Source organism: Hydra viridissima, unplaced genomic scaffold, assembly GCF_058129835.1.
Source record: "Hydra viridissima isolate aposymbiotic clone 2 unplaced genomic scaffold, HvirCarnegie_v1 scaffold_4, whole genome shotgun sequence".
Taxonomy (NCBI): Eukaryota; Metazoa; Cnidaria; class Hydrozoa; order Anthoathecata; family Hydridae; genus Hydra; species Hydra viridissima.
Genome location: NW_028324303.1, coordinates 11,637,292 through 11,664,322, shown reverse-complemented (window position 1 = coordinate 11,664,322; position 27,031 = coordinate 11,637,292). Strand labels below are relative to the sequence as shown.

The 27,031-nt window shown below is 31.1% G+C and overlaps 2 protein-coding genes and 1 pseudogene across 18 annotated transcripts in view; 2 read left to right on the top strand and 1 right to left on the bottom strand.

The window, feature by feature from the left end:
• The first annotated feature begins 213 nt into the window (after positions 1–213).
• LOC149889919 (uncharacterized) lies at positions 214–27,031 on the top strand. Of its 10 annotated transcripts, none has more exons than XR_016451693.1 (3): positions 214–925; positions 25,014–25,421; positions 25,512–27,031. XR_016451693.1 is itself a non-coding variant. In XM_090084780.1 (3 exons), exon 3 carries the CDS (start codon positions 16,830–16,832, stop codon positions 19,233–19,235), a length of 2,406 nt encoding a protein of 801 aa, XP_089940906.1. In that variant the 5' UTR covers positions 214–438; positions 679–925; positions 16,818–16,829; the 3' UTR covers positions 19,236–20,080. The 10 variants fall into 10 exon arrangements, 4 of the variants coding, with proteins under 4 accessions (XP_089940906.1, XP_089940908.1, XP_089940909.1 ...); XM_090084780.1 differs by lacking the exons at positions 25,014–25,421; positions 25,512–27,031 and adding an exon at positions 16,818–20,080 and having other exon boundaries at positions 214–438; positions 679–925; XR_016451692.1 differs by having other exon boundaries at positions 215–925; positions 25,014–25,415.
• LOC145193275 (uncharacterized) lies at positions 12,308–15,266 on the top strand (annotated as a pseudogene). Its single transcript, XR_016451697.1, has 3 exons — positions 12,308–12,702; positions 12,784–13,271; positions 13,379–15,266. The product of XR_016451697.1 is annotated as an uncharacterized LOC145193275 (transcript).
• LOC149889916 (protein white-like) overlaps positions 23,631–27,031 on the bottom strand; it is a 66,137-nt gene continuing 62,736 nt past the window's right edge. For 5 of the 7 annotated variants that reach the window (XM_090084773.1, XM_090084779.1, XM_090084777.1 and 2 more), the window contains 2 exons: positions 24,131–24,198; positions 23,631–23,901 (listed from right to left, as the gene is read on the bottom strand). In XM_090084773.1, coding sequence (XP_089940899.1) covers positions 23,800–23,901; positions 24,131–24,198 — 170 coding nt within the window. In that variant the 3' untranslated portion in view covers positions 23,631–23,799. Of the gene's footprint in view, positions 23,902–24,130; positions 24,199–27,031 lie in introns of those variants that run through there. The other 2 variants (XR_016451690.1, XM_090084774.1) reach the window with 1 other exon arrangement.

The window sequence follows — 27,031 nt, the reverse complement described above, 5'->3', positions numbered from 1 at the left end:
CATTGGTAAATCAAAGTAATGTAAACATGGGAAAAGAAAAAAAGTGATAAATAAACAATATAAGCGTTCATATTATCCTCAAGCGGCTGTTTACGGTTTCTTTACCTAGATAAACTTTTCAAATAAACATCGTTAAGTCACGCGGTTCTCTACATCGATGTTTACGTTAAGGTTACGGACGCTGAGAAGCATAAACATTTAACTATTCCTTCGTATTATTTTCAAAAAGTTTAGTTCTGGTATAGTTTTGCAAGAGTGAAGTTCGTGAATTATTGTAATTCTGTAATTTTTATTTGTTCACTTTTTTAAGTTAAAAAGTGCGAAAAAAAAAAAACGCATCTGATCAATAGAAACATTGACGATCGACGTCAATGTTTACGTTTTGGCAAAATGGAATTTTCTTGACGCATTGTGCAAAGATACGAGACAAATCGAGAGGTTAGAATTATTTTGTTCTATCTCCAAGTTTAAATGTTGGGAGAAAGTTTTTGATTTTTTTCTTAAAAAAAAAGTTATTTAAAATTTTAGCTTTAATTTTTAAAGAAATAATAACTTATCTTTAAATAATTTATGTTTAAACAAATTATTTTGAAAAAAGTTTGTAAAACAGAGTGTATTTTAAAAGCAATCGTTACTTACTAAAATTAATAACTAATTTTCTCTCAACTTTTAAAATAGGAGATAGAACAAAAAAGTTCTAACCTCGCGAAATTGCAAAAAGATTTAAAATTTCCTTTTCAAAGTTATGGAATATTAGTAAAAAAAAAAAAAAAAAGAACCTGCAAGTGTGGATACGGTTTTGACGTCGGCAAATTACAGTTGCTACAGAAAACAGAAGAATTGCTACTACTGGTAAAAAAATTAAACTGACCCAAAAGTGACATAAAGTGTGAATATGGTTCTTTAGAAGAAGGAATTGATTCAGGTAATCTTAATTTATAGTAATAAAGACTATAATTTAAGTGATTTTACTTTTTAAATTTCAAATGCATTTGTAAGTAACATTGTGAACTTTTTAAAGTCGAAAAAATATGGACGGTAGTGTGAAAATATGGACGCTAGTGTAAAAATATGGACCATTAGACAAGAAAAGTTTACTAGGTAGATCTGTTAAGGTTTAAAAAAAAAACGTTTAAAATCACTTTCAACAGAATTTTTTTTTTATTTTTATAAAAATATTTAAAATATGATCGAGCTTAAAAATTAATAACACTGAGTATTGTTATAGAAGATTTATAAGTACGCAAAATTACATAAATCGCATGAAGTCAACGAATAAGTTTGTTACGAATCTTTTAAATTGAGCGCTTATCATTAAACTCATTTTTTGATACCAATACTTTTTATTGAACAATTTTAGTTTGCAACATTTTAGTGAAATTGCTACCGATTTTTTTCTTGTATCAAAATTACTGCTTGAAAATGATCTATTCATGTTATTTAGGGATCTGTAAATCAGGTACCAACCTTGAGATCAGTTTGCTATACCAAAATGACCAATAGTTAGCCACTCCTTTAAAATGATAGCTGGACAAACCGGGCGGATAACTGGTTTCGGAATGGTTTTAACTTTTAGACATAAAATAAAAAACTTATGTGGGGAATTATTTTAGGTTCCCCAGAGACATCATTGATTTCACTGTTTTTACAAACTTGTTATTATTGTATAAACATCGAACTGCAAATAAAATATTTACAACATCAACACCATCTTGATAAAGATACAGTTAGGCGGCCTGAAATTATGTTACTTTTTTGCTTTTAAAAATACGGTGAAAACTATAGAAATGCATTTAAATATAATAATATGCACGCATGAGTGATTTTTAAAAATTTTGAAGTTCTAGGTTGAATAAAAACAGCGCAGCGCGCTTGATTTTAAGTTATTATATTATATATTTGTATACAATATACAATATTATAGTGAACGACCGAACTATAACTTATCTAAAATAAATTTACACATAAAATATATAGTAACAAAATAATAACAATATCATAAAAATAACATAATAACAATAGAAAAAGTTATTAAAAAGATGTACACAATTCAAAATTTTTTTTTTTAAAAAAAAGCAATTAATATAATTACTTTAAAATTTATCTACTTTGCTTTTAATAGCTATTCTAAGATGTTTTTAGTTTCCACGAACCAGAGAAAAAAAAGCGATGAGACAAAATTATTTTAAGCCGCTTGATTGTAGCTTTACCCTCTTTTTTAATTTACAACGCGCATATTCTTTTGCACCTTAAAATAGATTGTAATTACAATGCGCAATTTCCCATGAGCCGCCTGAAGACCACATTATGATATTGTTATAAATACACCAGCTAATTGCTTTCTAGCAGCTTTGAAGACGTCATTCACGACACTTAAACTTTCATTTTGAAATTAGAATTATAACACCTGGTGTTTGTTGTTTTTTATTTAATATTTTATTTCTTTTACTTTATTTGATTGTTTATTGCTTTTATGACGTTCAAGATGTTCTAGAGCTAAATGTCATTTTTGGTACGCGTTTAAGACTTTTTCCCAAAAGAATCGTAATGTTTTTTTTTTTTAATCAATTGAATTATAATTTTTACAACAAATGTGGTAGGAATTATTTAGTAACTATCCATCTTCAAAAAAATAGGAATACAGATTTATGTTAAGACAATTAACAACAACTTTTGAGAAAATGATATTCTAAATCATCATAAAAATTAGCGCATAATTAAAAAAAAAAAAAAGTCAATAAAATTTTTGAATAATTATTCAGGTTAAACCTTAAGTGTGCAACAAGCTTTCTGTTTTCTTTCTGCTTAATATTTCATTTCTTTTTTAAATTTCAAACTGATTGCTAGAAGAGAATAAATTAACGAGAACCTATCGATTGGTTGTTTTTCATTACTTTAACGTGAGATTCAAAAATGTTAAACAATTAAAAAATAAAAGGTAAAATAGCTAAACCTGCTTTTTTTTCCCTCTCATTTGGTATCTTCCCGGTCAAATAATACCAAATAGTTTGTTTTCTAAAAAAATTTTTTTTTATAAACCGAAGGTTTTTTAAAATCCCTTTCAACATATAAGATCTTATTTAGTTGTTGTTATTGTTGTTGTTGTTGTTGTTGTTGTTGCTGCTGTTGTTGTTGTTGTTGTTGTTGTTGTTATTGTTGTTATTTATTTAGGTAAATGTAATTTTTTGAAAGTTGGAAAGCTGCACACTGTTCAAACTTTGGTGTTTCTACAAGAATTTAGCACCTGTTTGAGAGTTTTTACACCTGCTTTCTACTTTTGGTAATTCTATCATTATTCTATCAAAAGCGAAAAAAATTGCAGAACTTATACAAGAATGTCTTTCATTCTCCTTAAGCCCGTTCCCTATGAAAGTGGGAGCTGTGGTGATGTAGCACTTCTGCTCCTACCTCCATACGCCAGTGAATTAAGCTATTAAGTCTATACAGAATTATTAACATTAAAGCTTTAGTTATTACTGTTAGTTAATATTGCTTTTAATTATCATATTAATGGCACTTATGTACTTCTTAAAATGCAACAAATTGTTCTCTGGTGGGTCGTAACTTTTTGACTTTTTTTCGGAAAATGTGACGGCCATAGTCCTACACTATGAGAAAAAAAGTTGAAATGAGGAAATATATATTTATTTTTGGTTTTCATTTCAAAAATATCACCCACCAAAAAATATAAGAATTGTTGTTTGTGTAATAATGTTATTGAAAGTGAAGCAACATGTTATGTCATAAATGTTACTGAATATAAAACGTAAATTGAGGCTCTCAGAAGTTTTGCCATTGAAAAATTGGATAAAATGTATGGCCCTCTCAGCACAAATGTTGCTGCTCTGGCTGTCAATTATCAAGGGTTCTATACTCCAGTGAGTATCAAAACTCTTTTTAGCATCTTCATAATTTTGAACACCTTCTGCTAACTTAGTATAGGATTTTTCTTGAAAATGGTGATCTGAAAACCAAATGTCCAGCTAAATTCCACAAATAATAAACAACTATGCTGCAATTAATTTCTCATTTGAGCCAGGATAGCATAGATTTCACGTGAATTCCACTGTGTATTACTCAAATTTGGCTGTCCACGAAATTTAACGTACAAAAATTCTCAATTGCTGAGGAAATAGCGAAAGACATATCCAAGTTCCAAAAGAAAAAACATGCCATTTCTCCATGTAATAATAGGGAGATTCAATCTTGTCGGTCTCTGCACAAACTTAGTTTTTAGAGAATCATATTCCCTTATGATACCATTGAAGAACTTGTATGCAATGTCTGGAGAACGAGTAGCACATCCTAAGGTTTCATCCATGGCACGTTTTAAAATGCGGTCCAAAACAGCCAACATATTGTTCCACAGGTAAATTCAGCAATTTCTGCTCACGCTGTAGAATGACTACAACTCCATTTTTCCTGCCAGTATTCACAGCCGTTATTCTGCTTGTATAATGCAGAAACCTTCCTGGTGCTAACGTTAACATTCCTGACTAAGGTAACTGCTGCCCACTGAGAAAAAAAAGCTCCTTTTTTAGTAATTACTATAAAAAGAGCTCTTTAAAGGGCTCTTTTTTCTCAGTGGGTGCAGTTGTTGAATGGTGTGGCCTGATAATATTTTTTTTTTCAGGTGACTCATAAGATTCGTCGTAGTTATTGTCTGAGTTGTTTTCTGAGTCTCTTGATGAGAGAGGTTTTGCTGATGAATCAGGGAATGACATAGTGGACTGGACTCCTTTATTATTTTACAGGGATGTATTAGTACGCATTTTGACGTGGTGTATCCCACTTTTCCGCCACTTAAGGCATGCTTTTCATACAGCTGCTTATCTTCCCCGCTGAGCCACTCTCTATTTGTATACCAGCAAATATACCAGCAAAAGTTACTTTTTTATTTTTCTGACTAGGGCGCTTTATAAAAGTATTGTGTTCAGATATTAAAGTTTCAGCTCTTCTTACCAAAGACTTCAATTTCATGACAGGGAAATTTAATTTTTTGATCCACAAAGACTCTGATTCTTCCGCCAAATCTGCTTTTGCGACACTTCTCGTTTTTTGTAAAATAATGGTATAAGCCAATTATAGCACTTTTTATAGGTATTTTGCAGTAATTCTCCAACGATGATTTTATACATTCTCTAAATCTTACCTGATTTGAAAAAGCCATTATATTGGTACTTCATCTCTTGAAAGCCATTGAAATTCTGCAATTACAAAAATATGTTTATTGGCTCGACTAAGCATGCAACCATATTTTACTTTTTGCACTTGTGAAATAATAAATATATATATAATATATATATATATATATATATATATATATATATATATATATATATATATATTGAGTTGGTAAAAAGTAGGTTTTATTTGGTAGCAGAGGTTTTCGATCAAACAGCAAATAAAAGCAATATAAATAATGTTTTTAGACCATTCCTCATACTGTAGTACCATGGCCATATAAATTTAAAAAATGTTACCACCCTATTGTTCACTAACCATAGTATGAGAGGTAACTTATGCTTTACCAGCCCCGCCCCTTTTTCTGTTTCTGGAGATGGGAAATTTAGCAAAAATATTTAAAGCAATATTTCCGGAATAAGACAAGCTACAGTTAACCCAAAAGTAGATTTGCAATCAGAAAAAAATCTGAACTGAGGTAAGTTGATTCTATCCATGATGAGAAAAACTATTACCTTTTTTTTCGACCAGTTTAGTTGATGTAAAAATCTGTATTAAAATTATTATAGAGATCAGTGAGGTGGACGTGTTTTCTTATGAAAGAACCGAGCTAATCTGCGAAGTATTCACCATGTCCGGGTGATAAACCTCGATTTTACCGAATTTTAGGAGAGGATGGCTCGAAAACAGCCCTTTTATTGAAAAGTCGACTAAAGCAATTCACTTCGCAATGTACAGCAAATGTGAAGTTAGAACACTGTGCAATTGGTTTGTTTTCTCTTTCATTTTACAAGTGTGTGTGATTTTTTGGTTTGTTGGTTACTACAAAAGTGAAAAATATTCTATTCAAAACACTTTAATTTCCGAATCCAAAGATTGTAGTCAAAACAGTTCACTGAAAGTTAAAACTAAAGACGATTTTAGAATTCAAAATGCGATTTCCTTATGGGATACGATTCCCAGTTTTGAGTTAAACATCAGAATGTCAAGTATTGAACCCAGATGGTTTTGGATCTATCAAAGGTGGTTCCTTAAAGGCTTAAGACTGTTTTGGCCCCCACAACTTAATAACTTAACCATCGTGCTAAATGCTGAAATACGAAAAGATCACATACTTGGTAGAAAAATTTCATCAATGTGGCCATTTCCTAGAGTTGTTTATATAAAGAAACCAAGTACTGTTGCAATTGGCAAAAACCACTTTTCTGAGCGTTTCAGAATGTATTATGATGCCTTTTATCCTGATTTGTATACAAAAGCAGAATACATTGGCTTTGTTGACACTGATACACTTTTTACAACACAAGTTACTCCACAGAGCTTGTTTGAGAACAAGAAACCAATTGTTGTAGGGATTGCAGGTAATGTTTATTATGCAACATGCACTGAATTCATGCTTAAAGTAGAACAGCTCATGATATGCATGTCTTATTTCCCAGTAACGATTAAAGTGAGCCATTTGGTTGCTATGCGCTTGCACATTGAGAAACTCCATAGAAAGAGTTTTAAAAAAGTATTTGGTGAGGCTGTTTTGAAAGTTGGAGGCGGGGTAGATGGATGTTTATGTCAGTATGCAGTAATGTGTAACTATATTTATCGATTTCATTACAATGAATACTCTTTTCGAATTCAAATGCATCCTGATGGCAAGTTATCAAATAACTTTTCAGAGTCAGAAAAGGTTCCTTTTCCACGAGTTGCAATTCATTCCAGACATCTGATTCCAAACCTTGTGGTGGATGCTATGGACAAAGTATCTATTGTTATGTTTAACGAAAGGATAAAAGAGGGTATATGTAGAGCGATCGGTTTTCAATGGTGTCCAAATGTTTATTGCGCTGAGTTTGACCAACATTCACTTCAGCAGTCTTTGTTTGCATTTGAATATTATGACTGGAGTTGGGATAAACGCTGCCTAGAAGAGCAAAAAAAGCATTACACAAATGTTAGAGGTTTAATTAAACATAATGTTCTTAATGGTATTGGCATATTTGGTTTGTTTAAAAAAGAACTAGATGTGTGTGCTTTCCTTTGAATAAAATAATACTTCCCTAATTTTTTAAGTTTCATATCAAACAATGAAATTTATTTTTATTAAGAGCTAATGGTCATTGCCAAAAAGTGGATATAATTGTACTGTTTTATAATTTCTTAACAGGTAGATAAAATAGCTAGAAATGAACTTGGAGCTGTTATTAAAATATTAGTTGTTTTTTTAAAGTATTTTTAATGAATTTATAATGAGAATTTTATTAAGGTAAGTAAGACTTGAAGGTCTTACTTATTTCCAAAACATTTTATTTCCAAAATGTCTAAAAACTTTTGATTTGTATGACTTTTTAAAATTTTCTTTTTTGATATATTTTTCATGTATTTTTTAAATTTATTTTTTGATACATTTTCATAAGTTTTTTTTTTTTTTTTTTATATATCTCTAATAAAATCAAAATTAACCTCAGGATATATATATACATATATATATATATATATATATATATATATATATATATATATATATATATATATATATATATATATATATATATATATATATATATATATATATATATATATATATATATATTTAAGAAAAAAAAACAGATTTGTTCAAAAATATATTGCTTAGATTGTTTCAATATTTTATAGTAAATAAATAATTATAATAGAATTTTACCCAATGACTGTGTTTTTTACAATTGATAGTATCAAATAAAAAAAATCCATTCAAGGTCGCTAGCGTTGAACTCTTTGACAGTTCCCCATTCTGCTTTTGGTAATTTATTAAATAGCTTTAAAACCATGTAAAATACAAACAAAATCTGGTTTATAAAGATGTAACTGCAGTTAGAAAGCCTTATTTTCTAATTGAACTGTGAATCAAGCGAGAATGTAATTGCAATACTTTGCTAATGCGCACGTTTTTGGGCAATTGGCTTTGCATTACACATCTTCAGTTTTTTTCATACTTTATTGCTTATTTTAGTTTTATTTACCTTAAGGACGTGAAAGAAAAACATGCCGAACAAATGATTGAGAATTGTGTCATTAATTCGTAATATGAATCAAGCTCAAAATATTTTTTAGCAACTTATATTAATTTTGTAAAATGTCTGATATTCTCAACCTTAAACTCCGCAAAACAAGAACAAACTACTTGTCTCTTATTTAACGATATAACTGATTTATCTATTTTAATTTCGATGTAAATTGTGGTATCAATAAAAATTATTTAAATAAATGTCTTTCTTAGCATAAAATAGGGGAAGGATATTACCTCCCTCTTCATCTTTAACAACTAGAATTACCGGATTCTACCTAGAAAAACAGCCTGGTTAGAAACTGAATAATCAGTGGTGTTTTTTTAATATGAGATTTGTAAAATGAATGTATGATACATTTGCTATTCTAAAAAAAGTTTTTTTATGGCAAACAAGAGGAAGAATGGTGGCTCCTGTCTTCTTTTAGCATCGAATGGCCTGGGAAATAAGTTGAATAGTAATAGATGTACTCAAACATGGAAAAAGGGGTAACACCATTTCAGCAAAAAAAATTTTTTATACACATGAAAATTTAGCTAGAAACAGAGCTGTCGTTTCGCTTGCACAGGATAAAACTTTTCAAACATTGAAAACTCGGATTGCGTTGTGTTGCGAAAACCCAGCTTAACATCACTGATAATGAATATAGTCGAAAGTCCGCAAAAATCATATCTGATCTAACAACGAAAAAGTTTTAAATTCCAGAACTCAAGCAACAACAAGATTACATTTTTTTTAAAGCCCATTTTCACATTTAATGTCTATAGTAACAACACTGCGGTCAACACTCACGCAGTATAGAACTATACTTTTTGTAGTAACTTGGGGTTAACGTTTCTTAATCTATCAAACTCATAAAATGTGCTGACAAAAAGTCAACTAAATGTCTTATTGTTGTATGCAGTCTTTTGATTGGTTGATCAAATAGCCTAATAACGCGCAGACCTGCATTTGTCCAAGATTGTCATGATTTTTTTAAAAACTCCATCTGTTTCTATGATGCAGCTGCTGTTAGCTAAATCAAGTTATAATTGCATGTTTTTTTTCTTTTTGTCTTTTAAGTAATTTCAAAAATAGTCAAATGTGAATTATTTGCCACAAAGTTTTAGTGACAACAAATTAGGAAAAACATTTTTCATATGAAGCTTTCTCGGAAAAAATTAAATGATACTTTAGTACATCTGCAGACCAAAATTGAAAATAGAAAATTTTTTTACTAAGGCAAAAGGCATGCTATCGGAAAAATCTGCCCACCTTTCTTGATCAAAAAAGGATGTAAGAAAGCTTAAATGTATTTAAATCAATATATTTCTGAAAAATTAAGACTGTAAAGATTAAATATTAATAGGGAAAAAACATGATTTTTGATGCCTCCCATAAGTTTCTGGACAGAGTGATTTTTGTAAGTTTTAGCAGCGTAATCCCATTTTTTCTTCAAATCTGTAGCTGATTTTACTGTTTTTCCACTTAATTTCAATTTCTTTTTTATGATGGCCCAATATTTTTCAATAGGACGTAATTCGGGGCAGTTTGGAGGATTCATCTTTTTCGGAACCAACATCACTCCATTATCATCGTAAAACTTTTGAGCATCTTTTGAGTAATGTGTTGTGGCTAAATCAGGCCAAAACAATACTGAATTCTATGAGCTTTAATTAGTCGTTTTATACGAGAAAGACAACATTTCACGTATTCCGAAGATTTCATCGTGCCCAAACAAGCATGAATTGGCGATTTTTTGCCACAAGAGCAAAATGCCTGCCAAATCATCAATTTTTTCGAAATTTATCAGTCATTACCTACTTGTATTTATCACTCACATTTCCTCTTATTTTAGAAGCATAGTAGCACTACCCAGGAATTTGTTTAAAAGCCATTTTAACATAAGTTTCGTCATCCATCAAAATGCATCCATTATGTTTTGTTAACAAGTTGTCATACAACTTTCGAGCTCGACTCTTTGCGGTTGAATTTTGTTTATCGTTTCGATTTGGCATTTTAACTACTTTAAAACTTTAATATCCAACTCTCTGTCGCCATTTGTGTACAAAAAAATTGGAAACCTTCAGTTTTTTCGCTCGATATCTATCAGACCAATCAGGATGTTCTTCCAATGAAGTCTCCAACCGTTCGAGAGCTCTAGGATTTGCTGTGCGTTTTTTTCGACCACTTCCTTGTTTTCTCTGAATAGTTTTCTGTTCTGTAAACCGTTTAAGAACAGTATCTACAGTTCTTCTTGATATTTTTAATGATTTCACCAATTTTCTATTTGATAAAGTTGGATTTTTTAAGTGTTTGTCCACAATCAAAAATCTTTGTTTAGTTTGCTCGGTTGACATTTTGAAACTAAATAATATTTTTAATTATTTTTTTCTGCCAAAATGTTTTATCATACAAACACTACCATACACAAAAAAATAATTTCAAAAAACGACCGTTAACTAGCTTTACCACACCGCAAAAGGTGGGCAGATTTTTCCGATAGCATGCTTTAAGTTGCATGTAATCTCTTTTAAAGTCAAACTCACCGTTTCCAATGCAATGCTTATTTTAACTAGCACTTTTAAGAAGATATCGGAAGGTCCAGTGCTCAACTTTTGTCAAGAATTTTTTACAACAACTTCATTTTAGTTGAACATATGGCTGCTTCGAGTTGCAACAAAAACTCAAGATTTCATAAAATTGCAATACCAATAAATAAAGTTCTCAATCAGAGAGATAATATAAAATAAAAAAGAGTTGTAAAAAAAAAGCACTTGAAGGTCTTTTCCGTAATATGCAGTACTTAAAATGCATTCAGATACAAGATTTTCTAAATAAAGAGAGCCTCTCCTCTACCAGAATGTTTCAACACCTTGGTTGGAAACAGATTGTTAAGTAAAGTATTAGGACAACATTGACAAAGAGTATTTTAAAAGCTGAATTTTTTGTAATTTTTAGCCTTTTAAACAAAGACACTATAAGTGTCGTCAAATGTAAGAACGATGAGGTTTTTAGAAAAAGTAGAAACAAAGTTATACTATGTTTACAGGAGCTGATAAGTAGCTTAAATTACCAGGGTTCCTACAATAAATCAAGAGTGATGAAAAATGAAAAATAGCTAAAAGTGTTCATAAAGCAAAATAAAGAGAAGTAGGATTTGTGTCATTATTGTTGTTTGTTTAGGAGCAAGAAGAAGTGTTTAGCTATCCATTGGAAAATTTGTCACTTTCTAGAGCCACAACTTGTCTAACTCGGGAAAAGATTTGAAAGCCACTACATCAAATTTTTTTTACTACTTTACTGGGAAAAGAAGCAATTCATACGATTGATTTGCGTACAAACCCATAGCTTCAAAAGCTGGACAAATAAAATAAAAAAATTAAAAGAAATAAATAGGGATGTTTATTAAAGTGATTGCAATAAACTATTGCCTAAAATGAATCGCTAAATCTTGATCTTATTGTTAAATGAATAAAAAAGAATTATATATACTACTATACTTCTTCTGATAATACGTGGGTGTAGAAAGACTGGTGTTTGTTGACTATCTTAAATAACTTTAGAGCTGTGTAGGGCTTTATTTTGTACATTAGCACTGAGGTCAGAAAATGTTCAAACCACGAATAAATTGAATTTAGTGGTTTGCTGGATTTTAAAGCTTTTTTATTAATCCTCTCAGAAAATTTTTAAGATTTAAGCAAAATAAGTAAGGATTTAATTTTGTATGCACCAATGCAAACAAAGTGTGTGAATGAGAGAGAGAAAGAGAGAATAGTATATACATTAGGGGTAGTCATTTTGAGGGAATTTTTGAAAACGAAGTACATACCCAGCTAAAGTTGGAGCAAATATGCTAAAACTTATTCAAAATTTTTTTTAGGTCAATTGGGTGACTTTTAAGTCCCCCTCAAGACTAAAGTTGTTAAGAAATTGTACTTCAAAAAAGGAAAAATAGGGTATGTTCAGAGTGTTTGAGGGGGATCTAAGTGAAAAAATTATTTCTGTTTTTTTTTTTTTTTTTGTTATTTGTTATCTATATTTTCATTTTAAAAGGGTACGTCATCATGTATTTTACATATTTTTGGTTAAAACGATATTTACGAAAGGAAAAAATGAAAATTTTACATTACGCAAGAGGTTATGAAAATCGGCAACGATAAAAAAATTCTTATAAAATAATGCCGAAGAAAATGTGCTGAAGATGCTGCACTCTATTTTTAAGTCACTAAGAGTTTTTATAAACAAGCTGTACCTGAAATTGCGTTACATTATTTTATTTTTGTAAATAACTTTCGTACTTACTTGATTGTTATTAATTGAATTACAATATAAAGTAAAATTGTATTGAAGTTTTTAACTAATTACAAACCATAAAATCTATTTAGATTGAATACAAAAATGGAAAAAAAAATTGTAAAAGATATTGGCAAGAGGAAGTTTCTCAGATCAAGCAAAAGCAAACTTTTTATCATAAATGAGGCTAAACCAGCTATTACATGTACATATCTAATTTAAAAAAATTGTTTTGAATTTTAAACTTTATGTTAAAAATTAAAATATTGATTTTTTTTTTCTTAAGGTCTTCAACTCCCTACTGGAATGGATATTCTTCAACACATTGCCTACAGAAGATCACTACTTCCTCATAATGTTAAGAAGTCAACAATTTTATCATGCCCTCCTAACAAGATTCAGGGTTACAAGAGATGTGAAGTAGATGATTGTGAATGCATTTTAGGCTTAGTTAAAAGACCATGGCTTAAAGCGGGATTTCAAGTAATGTCAGATAAAAATATTATCAAGAACCTAATGAAGATGGACAAGAAGTATTCAGATTTGAGTAGAAATAAATACAGAGGAACAGCTAGAGACAAGGTTAATCAAGGGGAGTTCATTTCATTTTTGAAAAAGCTGTTTTGGATTGGTTCTACAGATTTAAAGAACCAAATTAGGAAGGATAAAAAACGCTCAGATAAAAATAAGCACGATGATTTAACTTTTTTGGAAGACCAGGAAGGACTGAGACGTTTTAGTTTGGGATCAGAAGATAGAAAATTTAGCAAAAAGGTTTTATGTTGTTTTTAGTGGGTTAATTTGACCTTTTTTATTAAAATTTGCTAATTTAACATACATTATCTGTTAATACACATACACTATGTTAAAACAAATTTTAGGTTTCTGAAGGTATGAGGAAGAGGACAAGGCTAGAAGATGAATCTCCTAAGATTGATGCTACCTCAGAATTAGACTTGAGTTTCACTGACACTAGCGCTGATTCTGATTCAGAATTTGAACCCGAAGTTTGGAATCATAGAAGAGCAGATGATCATAACATTACTGCCAAAGTCCCTAAGAATATTTTTGATGGAAATGTATCTATCATAGCTACTGCAAATGATATCTCCCCCAATGTCTTACAAAAAGTAACTGGAGCAATTCTTCAAGATTGTGGAGTTGATATCGCAAAATGCAAAGCCAGTGCTTCAACAGCATTAAGGAAGATGAAAAAAACTGCCAAGGATACTGCAGAAATTGCTAAATTAGATATAAAGAAGGCCGTGGAAAAAAGCCGTTTTCCCTGTATAATTCATTTTGACGGATAGACCTTGTTTGAAATGAATCATGGAAAAAGACTGAAGAATGAAAGATTAGCTGTACTCGTTAACATTGAGGGGGTGTCACATCTTCTTGGAGATACAACTTCAAGTAATACTGGGTCTAAGAAAGGATCACTTATTAGGATTGCAAGAGAGGTAGACAAATACCTTCTTCTACTAGCATGTAGGCATCATATCGTTGAGCTTAGAATGGTTCATTTCTGTGAAGCAGTGATAAAAGAGAATAGCGTAGGGCCTGAAAATCCTTTATTCGTAAAGTTCAAACATATGTTTGAGAACCCTAAATTCAAATATGACAAAAATAACCTGACCTCTTTTGATTGGAAAACCATGGAAGGAACAGTTTTGAAGGAAGCTGCAACAAAAACTTTAGATTACTGTGAGACTTATATTACTAAGAAACGCAATATGAGGAATGACCGAAGAGAGTTGGCTGAACTAACCATGCAGTATTTATCCCCTTCTGCACATTTCAAATTAAAGAAAACTGGAGCTGTTCATCATGCTAGGTTTTTAGGCAAGAGTTTATACTACCTTAAACTTCAGCTTTTGTGCAAGCAATTGACATTTGTGCAAGAAAATGATAATCTACGCGAAGATTTGAAACTCATCTGCGAGTTCATTGTATGTTTTTACACAAGGTGGTACCTTCAAGCACATAAAGCGATTCAATCTCCTGCGTCTGATCTTGATGCAATCTTTCAGATGAATGAGTATAAGAAAGTTTGCTCCAATCCGGAGGCAGTAGACGCTGTGTTAGCATCTCTTTATAAGCATACATGGTATCTTGATTCAACGATTATTCCCTTGGCTCTTTTGGATAAAAATATTTCTATGGATAAAAAAACAGCCATTGCAGATGCTTTGCTTTCCTTCCAAATGCCGGATCCAGATTTTTTTAAACATAGAAGCAAAGATCGAATAGACGAGATTAATATCATAAACAATATGAAGGTACCAACCCTCTCTCTTTTGGTTAATGAGTTTTCATATTTAATTTTTTCAATGATAGGGTTGGATAATCAGAGAGTTAGAGACTGGTTGTCACTTCCACCCCAATATTGGCACACCCAGTCCTCGTTTAAGAATTTTGAAAACTTTGCCAAAATGTTAATTGTTGTCAATGATCATTCTGAACGAGCAATCGGAATGATGCAGCAGTTTGTGCAAATATACGAAAATGAAGATGACAAGCAGAACAGACTTTTAACTGTCGACAAAGTGAGGTCAACTTTCAAGGTTTTTGGTGTGGGAAAAAGTAATATTACAAAAAAAAAACTATCAGAAAGCCTGATGTCACTCTCTAAACTGAAGAAAAGGAAATTGTAGACTTAGGAAATTGTTGTTCATTTTAAAATACTTATTTCAATTAATACATATTTTTTGTTTTGATAGTATTTGTAAAGATTTTTATTTAATGGTAAATTACTTGTTTAGTTCAAAATAGTTTGTTTTTTTGGTTGATTTAAGCGGGAATTTTTCCGGCTGTCGATCTGAATGAATTTTAAGTATGAAAATACATAATTTGCTGGTTTCATAACCTCTTGCGTAACGTAAAATTTTCATTTTTTCCTTTCGTAAATATCGTTTTAACCAAAAATATGTAAAATACATGATGACGTACCCTTTTAAAATGAAAATATAGATAACAAATAACAAAAAAAAAAAAAAAAACGGAAATAATTTTTTCACTTAGATCCCCCTCAAACACTCTGAACATACCCTATTTTTCCTTTTTTGAAGTACAATTTCTTAACAACTTTAGTCTTGAGGGGGACTTAAAAGTCACCCGATTGACCTAAAAAAAATTTTGACTAAGTTTTAGCATATTTGCTCCAACTTTAGCTGGGTATGTACTTCGTTTTCAAAAATTCCCTCAAAATGACTACCCCTAATATACATCCCAAAACACAAACATTTAGCAATGAGAGAGAGAAAAGTCTACGTCATAACTATTGTAGATCTCATTATTCAAAATCGAGCTTACTATATAACATATGTGCTTTCTCCCTTATAACTCTCTTAATAATTTACAAGCAATAAAACATATATGCGATGTAAAAAAAAGATTCCTACAATGTTAACATAATCTAAAGTATTTACAGTAAATAGCAAAAATAGGATTTTATATATTGTAATAATAAGATTTCATATAGTTATTTATTAACTATAAACCATAATAAAAAATATCATTTTTAAATGAAGTATAATTAAAGTTATTGAAAAGATTACAAAATACAACGAAAAGTTGTGATCATAGAAATAGCACATCAAACAAAAAAAAAGATTCTATAAAAGTCTACATTAAAACATCAAAATTAACATTAATGTTTTGTTGGGTAATCCTAATTCTTATTACTTCAGCACATCTTGATGGCATACTGCTAGCAAGCCTTTGACATCGTTCATTAACATTTCTCAACACTTTTTTTTTTCTACAAAGGAAATTTTATTTTCCTTTTTTCTGCAGAACAATTTTAGTTTCGCCCCATAGCATTAACACTGACGATGCCTTGTTCCAGTTCTCTAGGGCTGTCCAGAAATTATTACACAACCCAGAACATAGCCTAGTGAAGTTTTTCCCATTATACTATCAATGCTTTATTGAAAAACATTTTTTACAGATTTATTTAAAGTCTTCTAGGGGTTGCTCAAAGCTCTTGAACATTTTAAGTAAATTTTAACAGAAAATGTACAAAAACGCTATGTTATTTTTAGTATAACTGTCGAAAAATGTTGAAATTGATCAATTTAAGTTATTGATTAATTAAGTTATGGATGCCAATTGATAAGTTGATGATTATTTAAGTTATTGTGAGTATTTTTTTTTAAACTTTACACAATTTTGACCCAATTTTGACCCAAATTTGACCCAAATCAAACAAATTGTATGTCATTTTCTAAAACACATAGGAAATAATGTTTTTGTTATAATAGTTATTTATTTTACCTGCATGCTATGATTGGGTACATACAATTTTGCATTTTTGTTTAGAAAAAATAGAAAATGTTGACTAGGAGTGGAAAAGAATTAAAAGTGACAAACCCAATTATACCGTCTTCGCCATTACCTTCGAGTGTTCCCGCAACTCCGTCATCTTCAAAACCTATCACTAGAACTAGTACAAATTTTTGGTTGATTGGTCAGCCATGTTCATCAATTACAGGAGCAAAGTTACCAACACGGAGACAGGTGATGAAGTATGTTTTACATCTGAGACATGATCCTGATAGCGTTGGTAACAGTGTTAAGAATGAAGAAATTTCTTATATCGTTGCAGACAGTGTTGCAGATTTTTGGCACATGGCTCGCATCAAAACCAAAGTAAGACAAAACTGTATGTTTGATGTTCTTGGATTATGGAATGAATGGACCAGTTTAAAAAAAAATAGAAGTCGTGCCACCGACCCTGGTAACAAACGAGAAAACTTCATCTCAGAGCTTGATATGCTTTTCGACATTGGTGCTCCAGATGCAATTGATGACATAAGAAAATCTAGACTTCTATCTCAGAAACACAAAGATGATGACATTGCGTTTTATCTTGATCAGAAGCATGAAAGAAATTCTAGTATGAATGGCCAGGATAAAATTTTTGAAGCAAAGGCTTTACAGTTTCTGACCAGAATTGAACAGCAGCAACAACGACAAGAAAAAGAAACAGAAAGACTAAAGAAAAGAGCAGCTGCAGAGCTAGAAGGAAATGAATTTTTTGAAGAGTCCGAGGATGATGCACAAGTTGGTTGTACGGAAATCGATCCAGATTTTGTGCCAGATCACATTATTGAAAAAATAGAGTTTCAAGAATTTGTTACACTTCAAGTTCCCAGAAAAATTATGGAATGTGACGAGTTAACGACAGCAGCCGATCGGTTAAAGTTGTCCGACAATCAAACTACAATGATAGTTTCAGCTATAATAAAAGCAGCGGGTGGCAATCTAGACGACTTCGATGTATCCCGTTCAACTACGCGTCGAAAGCGAATGTCAAACAGACAGCACATTGCAGAAAACATAATGGAGAAAATAAAGGAAAAACCACCTCAATTTGGTGCCATGCACTGGGATGGAAAGTTACTGCAGGACTCTCTTGGTGATAAGTTTGAACGTCTAGCAATTCTTCTGTCAGGTTCACCAGAATTTTCATCGGGAAAATTGCTGGGTGTGCCACAACTAGGAGATTCTAAAGGACAAACTCAAGCTGATGCCTCATATGATCTCTTAGAAGCATGGGGATTAAAAGAATCAGTTGTCGCTTTGGTATTTGATACTACAGCAAGCAACAGTGGGGTCCATAAGGGTGCAGCTAAACTTATCGAAGAACTTGTTGATAAAAAGCTATTTTATCTTGCTTGTCGTCACCATATCCTTGAACTTGTAGCTAGCGCTGTTTGGAAATCACTGTTTGGTGAAATCAGAGGACCAGAAAACAAAATGTTTGCTACCTTCAAAGAGGCATGGTCAGGTCTCGATAAGCAATCACCTATCCAGTTGCTGAAAATTGAAAATCCATGGTTGTTGGAAGTTAAAGAACGAGTCATTGAAAATTTAAAAATGCTGCTCAATAGCAAGGAATCATCTGTGTTTCCTCGGGATGACTACCGAGAGTGCGCAGAAAATAATCTTATTGTTCTGGGTGAAACACCACCTCGTGGTACCCATTTCCTCAAACCTGGAGCCATACATCAGGCTCGTTGGATGGCTTGCAACATATATGCTGGGAAGATGTTCATGTTTTCAAAAGCAATGAAATACGACAAGGAAACTGTGATTAAACTGGAACGTATAAACAGATTCTTGGCTCTTTTTTACACCTCAGCATGGATGCAAGCCAGTATTGGAGCCGATGCTCCCGTAAACGATCTAGAACTCATTCATGACATGATGGATTTCCGCAATGTAGACAGAGAAATTGCAGATGTTGTGGTAGCCAAACTAAACAACCATCGATGGTACCTCACTGAAGAAGTTGTTCCTTTTGCTTTATTTAGTCATCATCCTAAAATGAGTGACCATGTTAAGCAAGAAATAGCAAACAAATTGTGGACAATAGCAGTGCCTGAAAACTTCCGAATGGGTAAACCAATCTTCAGACAAATCAAACGCAACACAACATTGAAGAGTCTGTTAGGACCGGAGTCACATCTGTTGTTCCAGAATCTCAACATCAGAAGAGATTGGCTTGCTAAACCAGTGAATCAATGGGCAGCAGATGAAGACTTCCAAGTTGCTGAAAAGTTTGTTCGAACAGTAAAAGTTGTCAACGATGCTGCCAAACGAGGCGTCAAACTAATCTCAGATTTTGCAACAATAATAACAACAGATGAACAACAGAGAGCATGGCTATTGCAAGGTGTGGAACAACATCGGAAGCTGTTTCCAAGTTTTGACAAAAAAACGCTAAACATTTGAAACTAATAACTTGAACTTACTAACTTGAAGTGACAATTTCGACATTTTTCCTCATTTTGGACCTTAAAAACTATGAAAATATTGAATTATTTTCCAGAAATATATGTAGAACGTAAACAAACATGCACAAGTTGTGCATCATATTACTACTACATAAAAAATACCAATTTCCATAATTACTTTAATAAATTTAATTTAGTAAGACCAAGTAAGAACAAAAGTAAGTTTTAATACATTTTCTGTTATATTTTAGTTAAAATGTTCAAGAGCTTTGAGCAACCCCTAGAAGACTTAAAATAAATCTGTAAAAAATGTTTTTCAATAAAGAATTGATAGTATAATGGGAAAAACTTCACTAGGCTATGTTCTGGGTTGTGTAATAATTTCTGGACAGCCCTACAGTTCTCACTTAAGAATTTTATAGAAAAACTCTAATTAACAATAAAGTGGAATCTCCACTAACATGTGCTATTTCAACAATTACGTCCACACAATTAAATTTGACAATAAAAGTTTGTCAAAATCGTCACGTAAAAGTTGCCTTATTAGGTCTAAACTAAGGGTCTGCGTATCGTTATTATTTTGAACCGATAACGATATGAAACGATAACGATATCAAACGATATGAGTTTTTTTAAGTTTTACCACTTACCTTATGCTAATCTCTTCAGAAGTACATGGTATAGTGTTTTGGTAGCACCCTTGATCCTCACTTCGCTTCAAAGATTCAGGCCTTCAGAGCATCATACCTTTCTCTCCAAGGGGTCAGTGTCACCCCAAAAGTTCACGCAGTGTTCTTCCATGTGGAAGACTTTATTCTGTTGAAAAAAGAATCACTTGGCAAATACAGTGAGCAAGCCACTGAGGCACTGCATCACAGCTTCAAATATCATTGGGAAAGATACAAAAGGCTCAACAACCATCCAGAGTATGCAAAGTGGCTCAAAACATGCATGGTTGACTTCAACAGCAAGAGTCTAAAGTCATCAAGAGTTTATAATCTGTTTGGCTTGATTTAGGAATCCTTTTAAAAGATTATTGTGTACACATTCATCTTAGTATCCATATCTAAAGAGTGCTTGAGTAGAATTTGTTTAGATATGCTGTAAAAATGCAAAAAGAGTCAGAGTTGTCAATTCATGATTTTAAGGAATAAATGAAAAAATTCAAACTGACTTTTTTTTAACGGACGGTCACAAAAGATTTCATTTTTTGCATTTATGAGAACAGTAATGTGTGAGGATCATTCCCTCCAGAGGATTTTTTCGGAGTCTTCCGTGACAGTTTCTCATGATTCCCGGGACGTGTGTACCCCAAACCTACTCTTACAATATGTCAAAATTTTTTTAAGATTTGCGATATCGAATGAAACCGCAGATATGTTAAAAAATTACTTTAATATTTAATATTAAATCCTACCGTTTTAAAACCTTCATTGGATCAGTCGTTTAAAAACTAAACTTTCCAACATCCAACACAAAGAAAGTTTTTAAATAAATCAACATAACTCTTCGTTTTTTTCTTTTTGTTTGTATCGATTTTTTAAGTCACTTATTTTCTAAAAATATTGAACAAATTTAGTTAAGTTTTACGGTGAAGTTTATCAAATATTAAGTTTGAACTTGAACAGTTCTAAAATTGTGTTTGTATTTTTTGTCGATAGTTTCTTAATTTTAAAGCCTTCATCACACTAGCAAATTCTAGCAGCTAATTGTTTGGAAAAAAAAAAATAAAGCTGTGATTTAATTTTTCTTGGAAAATAGTAGGAAAACTAAATTTTTTTAACAAGAGAACATAAAAAAGTTTATAAAATTCAAAAACTCGAAAAACTCGATAAACTTAATTAAAGCTATTATCAAAAATCTCATAAAGTTTAGAGTCAAATTAATCGAGTTTTTAGAAATCAAATTTTTTTTCAAGTTATGCAAGCTCAAATATTTTATAGTTAAATAGTTCAAGTTTATTCCAGTTTTTCAAATTTATCAAGTTTCAAACTTAAACTCGCATCTCCCCTAAAATAGACTCTGTGTATCTGGTACCAAAAACTAACAGAAAGGTACCTAAACCCTAGGCTAATGAAGGTTATATGAAGGTTAAGGTTTCAGTTATCAAGCTGTGTTGTTTTTCCACAAAAGACACATTGATCAAATGACAATAATAATTCTCCCCAAACAAAAGACACATCGATCAAATGACAATAATAATTCTCCCCAAACAAAAGACACATCGATCAAATGACAATATTATTCTCCCCAAACCTGTCACCTGTCTTCACAAATTTTTTCATTCTTTTATACCGGATGGTATATAAATCATAAAAAACCGTTAACACATATACAATTTTTTGGTTTTTAATGGTAAAAACTATTAAAAGTATTAACTCTGCAACGTCATTAAACGTTCTGGCACTTTCCGCGGCTTTTTCACAGTTATCATGGATCACGATAATCCCAGCCTAGCTGACCCAAGAATGCCACTTATATTGGGTGATAGCGTACACATCAAAATACCCTGTGATGCAAATTTTAAAATCTTTTAACTTTGTCCGCGGAAGATAATTTAATTTGAATGTTTAAATTGAGTGAAACTTTGACTTCATAGTGCGCCAATAAAAACACCTGTAGAATGAGAACCACTAAATAGAACTTGATAAAAATTGCTGCAAATGTAGCCTAAAGCCACACCAGACTTTGAATAAAATTTCAGTCGGATTGGTTAACTGGTTAAGAATTTAACTGACAGTTTTAGTTTACATTTTATTAGTTTTTTGCTACTTATACCTCAAAACGTCACCAATTACTGTGATATTCGGTCACTATTTTCAAAACAATGGTTACATGAGTTTTCTACTATGTAATACCGACAATCTTTATTATAATTGTTTGATTGCTACACGTACCGTTTTCTTTTTATAGACAAAAATATTGATTTGCTAATTAAAGCATGGTTTGACTTGGCTTTCGCCTTTATTTATTATGCTGTATATGGGAAATGCTGAATAGTAAAGAAAATAGCAGTATTTTGTTTCTTTACAATGTGAGTATTTGTTCCAAACAGTTATCATGGTTTGCATTTTACTATCTAAAGTAAGATACTTGTCACATTGTAATTGTGTGGTTAGTTTTGCAAGGTATTATGATGGCATAGCTCTTAGTATATTTTACAAGCGTATTGCAATAAGACGTGAACGCGATGTTAAAAACGATTTCTACAAGGCTAACATGACTAACAGTATTTATAATAAATAGTAAAGATAACATCATTATATTATTTATATTTAAAGTTTTTTAAGAACTCCTCCTACTTAAAGTAAAAGGATTCTTATGCAACTATGTGAAGAACTCTTAATAATTTTAATCTCTTTTATCAATTTTAAACTGTTGTATATGGAACCCTATACCATTCTTTAATGGTTCAAATCAAATCCCTTTATAAAGACTTTTGGCCTCACGACCGAATGGAAAAAATATGCTTGCAATTGTTGAAGGACTATTGTGCTACTGTAATGATTTTTATGACCTTTTCAAAAATCTATCGTAAGTGCATTCATCCTGTGATTGGCGTCTATTTATTGATTCATCTAAGAGAAGCTTAGATGAATGTCCGTAATGATGTATCATGACAACCAGAAGCCAATGAAGCAAAAAAGCTAATAAAGCAAAACTCTACATAACTAAAGCAAAAAGAACATAAAAAAGTGGGTAAATATTGAAATAATAAAGCTTAGATTTACGTCCTAGGTAAGATTTTGCGAGCTACCAAACCCTTGATAAAGGTTTTTATAAGAAAACATTTTTTAACCTAAAAGTTTTCTGGTGATAAAAAACCTTTCCCTATTGTCAACAACCCTTGAAGGGATTCTTTAACAAGAGTTCTATAAACAACCCCAAAAGTTTTTATATATAACCCTATTAAAAAGTTCATTTATAAATGCCGAGAATCCTGAGGGGAATCCTATTTTCTTATATAAGAGAGTAAGTTTGGACTCGAGATTTTCATATTTTCGTCTCCTTGATAAATTTTCCTGTTAATAATTGTTCTCTGTTAATACAGTTAGTTTTTGTTAATTTATCTCAATCTTTATGTTGTATTTTATCTCAATATTTTACGTTAAATAAAATTCTTCATACCTATATGCGCGCAGACGCAAGCACGCTCATATATCAGCCAGTAATTAGAGAATATCTTCATAATTGACAAAATGTTTTGAGCTTTAATTACAAGCATAAAATTACAGTTCCGTTTTATATAACTTATATAAATATCTATGAACCGAATGATTCACACTGTTAAATAATAGAATTAAAAAGTAAAAACGTTGAGTTTCCTTTTTGATCTAAAACAAAAAGGTTTTTTTAAACTTAATTTGTTCGAAAAATAGTTTGGCTTAAGAAAATAGCAAGAACAGATAAAAAAAAGTTTTACCCCCGTATTTAAATGAGGATGGAACCTAATACTTACAAGTAATAAAAAAAAAAAAAAAAAACAAATAAAACATTGTCTTGATGTTTTCCTCAAGTTAACAAAAATAATCTCAAAAACCTTTTCTTTTTCGCATGTGGATTTATTTTGCTAAACGTGCACGCAGCATCACGAAGAAAAGTGCGAAAATTCGAAATCCAAAAATCAAGGCAATTATAACGCCAATATTACGGTTAAAGTGATCCTATTAAAATTATTTACTAATATAAAACATTTTTCTCTTTCTTTAAAAAGCAATAAAATGTATCGTGTATGTAAGACAATAAGTCAAAAAAAAAAAAGAAAAAAAAAAAAGAGTCATATATAAGACAAGTAGACTGTAAAACAAAAAAAGAGTTTTTTGTTGTTAATTATTCAATTATTTTAATTAATTAGTAATAGATTAAATTACTTAAATTAATTCTGAAACCTACTTCTGAGTAATTGTTTGCTTTCAAAACTTCTTTTCCATTCTTAATGCAGCTTGATACGGTACAGTTCCCTATAGAAAACAAAAATGTATTTTTAAAACATCTTGATGCTAAGAGACATTAAATACAGAAGATTAAGAAGAGTTTTTTAAAATGACGATTAAGTATATGCAGTAAACAGTTTCTTTTAAAGTGGTAGAATTTTTTTAACGATTTTCGCTTCGCAAGTTTAATTGAGCTGCGTTCATGAGAAGAACCATAAATAGTAGTTTATACTGACCATCGGATAACCGACAAATTCAAGCAACGGTTCAAATACGATTTTAAGCGTATCTGAATCGTTGCTTGAATTTGTCGGTTCAAAATCCCCGCCAAAAAATTATCATTTAATTCAACCGAGCCGTTAAAACCGTTTTTTGAAGAGTTGTTATCTTTATCGAAAACTCATTTCAAATAAAAGAAATATTAATGATAAGGTTGGTCTGTTAAATTTTTTATAATCGATTAAATTGGACACTAATTTATTAAGCAAAGCAACACACAGTATTTACGCAAGTGTAAAAATACATGAAAGTGCACAATTTTCGCTGATACTAAAAGTTTCAACAAATTAACTAATTCTTTAGCATGTGGGTTGACTTATTGTAAAACAAATATTAAAATAACTTATACAAATATTGACATAAAATTGTGGATGAATTATTAATCTAAATTATGTAAAATATGTAAAAACAATTTTATCACCAGATTCGAAATGAAGTTAGAAAATTTTAAACTCAAAATCATGAAAAACCTATATTTAAGTTCTTTTTAAAAAAGGAATATTTTGTGAGTGGCTGTTGTGTGTCCTCAAAATAATCTTGTTAATATTCTTTTTTGTGCTTAGGTATCTTCTAACTCTGTGGTTTGGTTGTGTGTTGGGAGATGATCCTTCTTCAGATTCAATAGATGAACTTAAGTAATCATCTTCAAGGCAGTTCTTTTTGGATAGGTACCATTTATCACAAATAAGACCTCAGTTTTTTTTCTACTTTTTATTTTCATCGGTTTAGATTATGTTTTAGTTTAGTGACAATTCAGTAGAAAATGCTATTCTAATGGAGCAGAGGTTGGTGGAGCTGCTAATGCTCCTCTTACCAACTTTGCAAAAAGTGGCAGCTTCCTTTCAATTTCTTTCCACCAGACTAAGCAATTTGTATCTGGTGCTATCATTGCTAAGGAAAAGTACACATTAAATTCTGATCTCAATGGCTCAATTGTCTGTTGGCTGTAACAAAGTCCATATGATGTAAAGGTTTAATTTATCAAATTCATCATGTTCTCCTCACAAGGGTCAACAAATGATGTCAATTTGAACTTAATCTTATCTTTTTCCTTCTTTTAGGTTATTGACCAATTCTTCTTTCAATTCTGCATCAAGCATCTGAATGTTGAGCTGAACAAAGTTCCCATGTGAAAGACTGAATTCCAGCACCTTAAAATAATGTAAATTTTAAAATTTCACATCTATTTAGAAAATATTATTGTATCTATCTTACTTTTCAAAAGATTTCATTCCAATAATTAGTCACAAAGAATGTCTCAATACTTTATTTCATCTTCATCTTGCTTTTATATGCATATTATCAGATGTGTTAAGTCGGTAGTTAGTTCTGATTTATGTTGGTCAATTTTAAGTTAGTTTATATGGGTTTTTGGGTAATGATTATAATCATAGAAGTTTATGTTATGGAAACAGAGAATACAGAGGTCACCATGGAGTAGAATACAAAGAGAAAATTAACAGGTGTACACATTAGGGAGTACCTTAGCTCTATGTGCACAAGGAATTTAGAGATTACTTTTAATAAGAGTTTGGGGTAACCATTATAACTACCTGACTTCATATAGTACAAACAATGTTTGCAGAGTTAGCAGGTTAGTTTAGCATAGAAGGATATGGATACTGGGTCCTCTATGGATAAAGATTCTTACTGTTGCTGAATCTAAGAATTCAGGATAAAAGGAAAATTAGTATAGCTAAAAAGAGATATAGCTTTATCGCTATAATATGTTCACCCACTTTCCTTTTCATGAAATAATTCCAAAATGGAAGAGAAGCTTGAGAATAAAAATCAGACTTCATGGTAGAAGCCCACTGTTAATAGTCAGTAACATTTTGTTTTTTTTATACAAGACACCCTATACAAATATATGTGTACATGTAAAAGCACGCATTTTGACATGTTTTACCTTAAAAGTTTTTTTTAGTTGTAAGCTCCTTTGAACTCAGGCACTTTAACAATGAAAATGTAAAACCTCCACATTGGAGTGTATTACAAATGTACTTCAATGTGTAACACTAAGAGCTGTAGGTTAAATGTCCAATGATCTTGTTGTTAATGCAACTGCCTGTCTATCAAGATCTTCATTAATTTTTTTGTTCATTTTGTCAGGGAGACTTGTACAGTAAATGGAGTTTGTATTTCACAAGTGTACTTGCAGTTTTAAAATATGCTTCTGGGTGACAAAACAAACTCTTTCAAGGCATCAGAGTCTGCGGTCTCAAAAGGGAGATTTAACCTAATAAGTAGTTTTGAGAGTGACATGTCTATTTCTTGTTGTCTTTTGCTGTTAATTCCATACTTTATTGGTGATTTTTTTGAGTCAAGACAGGTTGTCTTTTTTCAGACAAAAATCGAGCTTTATCTTCTGCAGAATTCTTTAAATCTTCAAGCTCATTATACAACTGTGGGTGCTTGATCTTAAGATGTATTATCATAGTTGAAATTGTGTCACCCTTATGTCAAGCTAGATGTAATCCCTTTTTAATGGTAATTATTACAATGGCAATTATTACAAATATTGCTTTCTGTAAAATAAAATTAAAGGTTAAACTTAATTACTTATGCAAGAAAAAAAAAA

Excerpts from the sequence above, each read along its gene's own strand:
- LOC149889919 (XM_090084780.1), top strand. The coding sequence starts at position 16,830 with ATGTTGACTAGGAGTGGAAAAGAATTAAAAGTGACAAACCCAATTATA.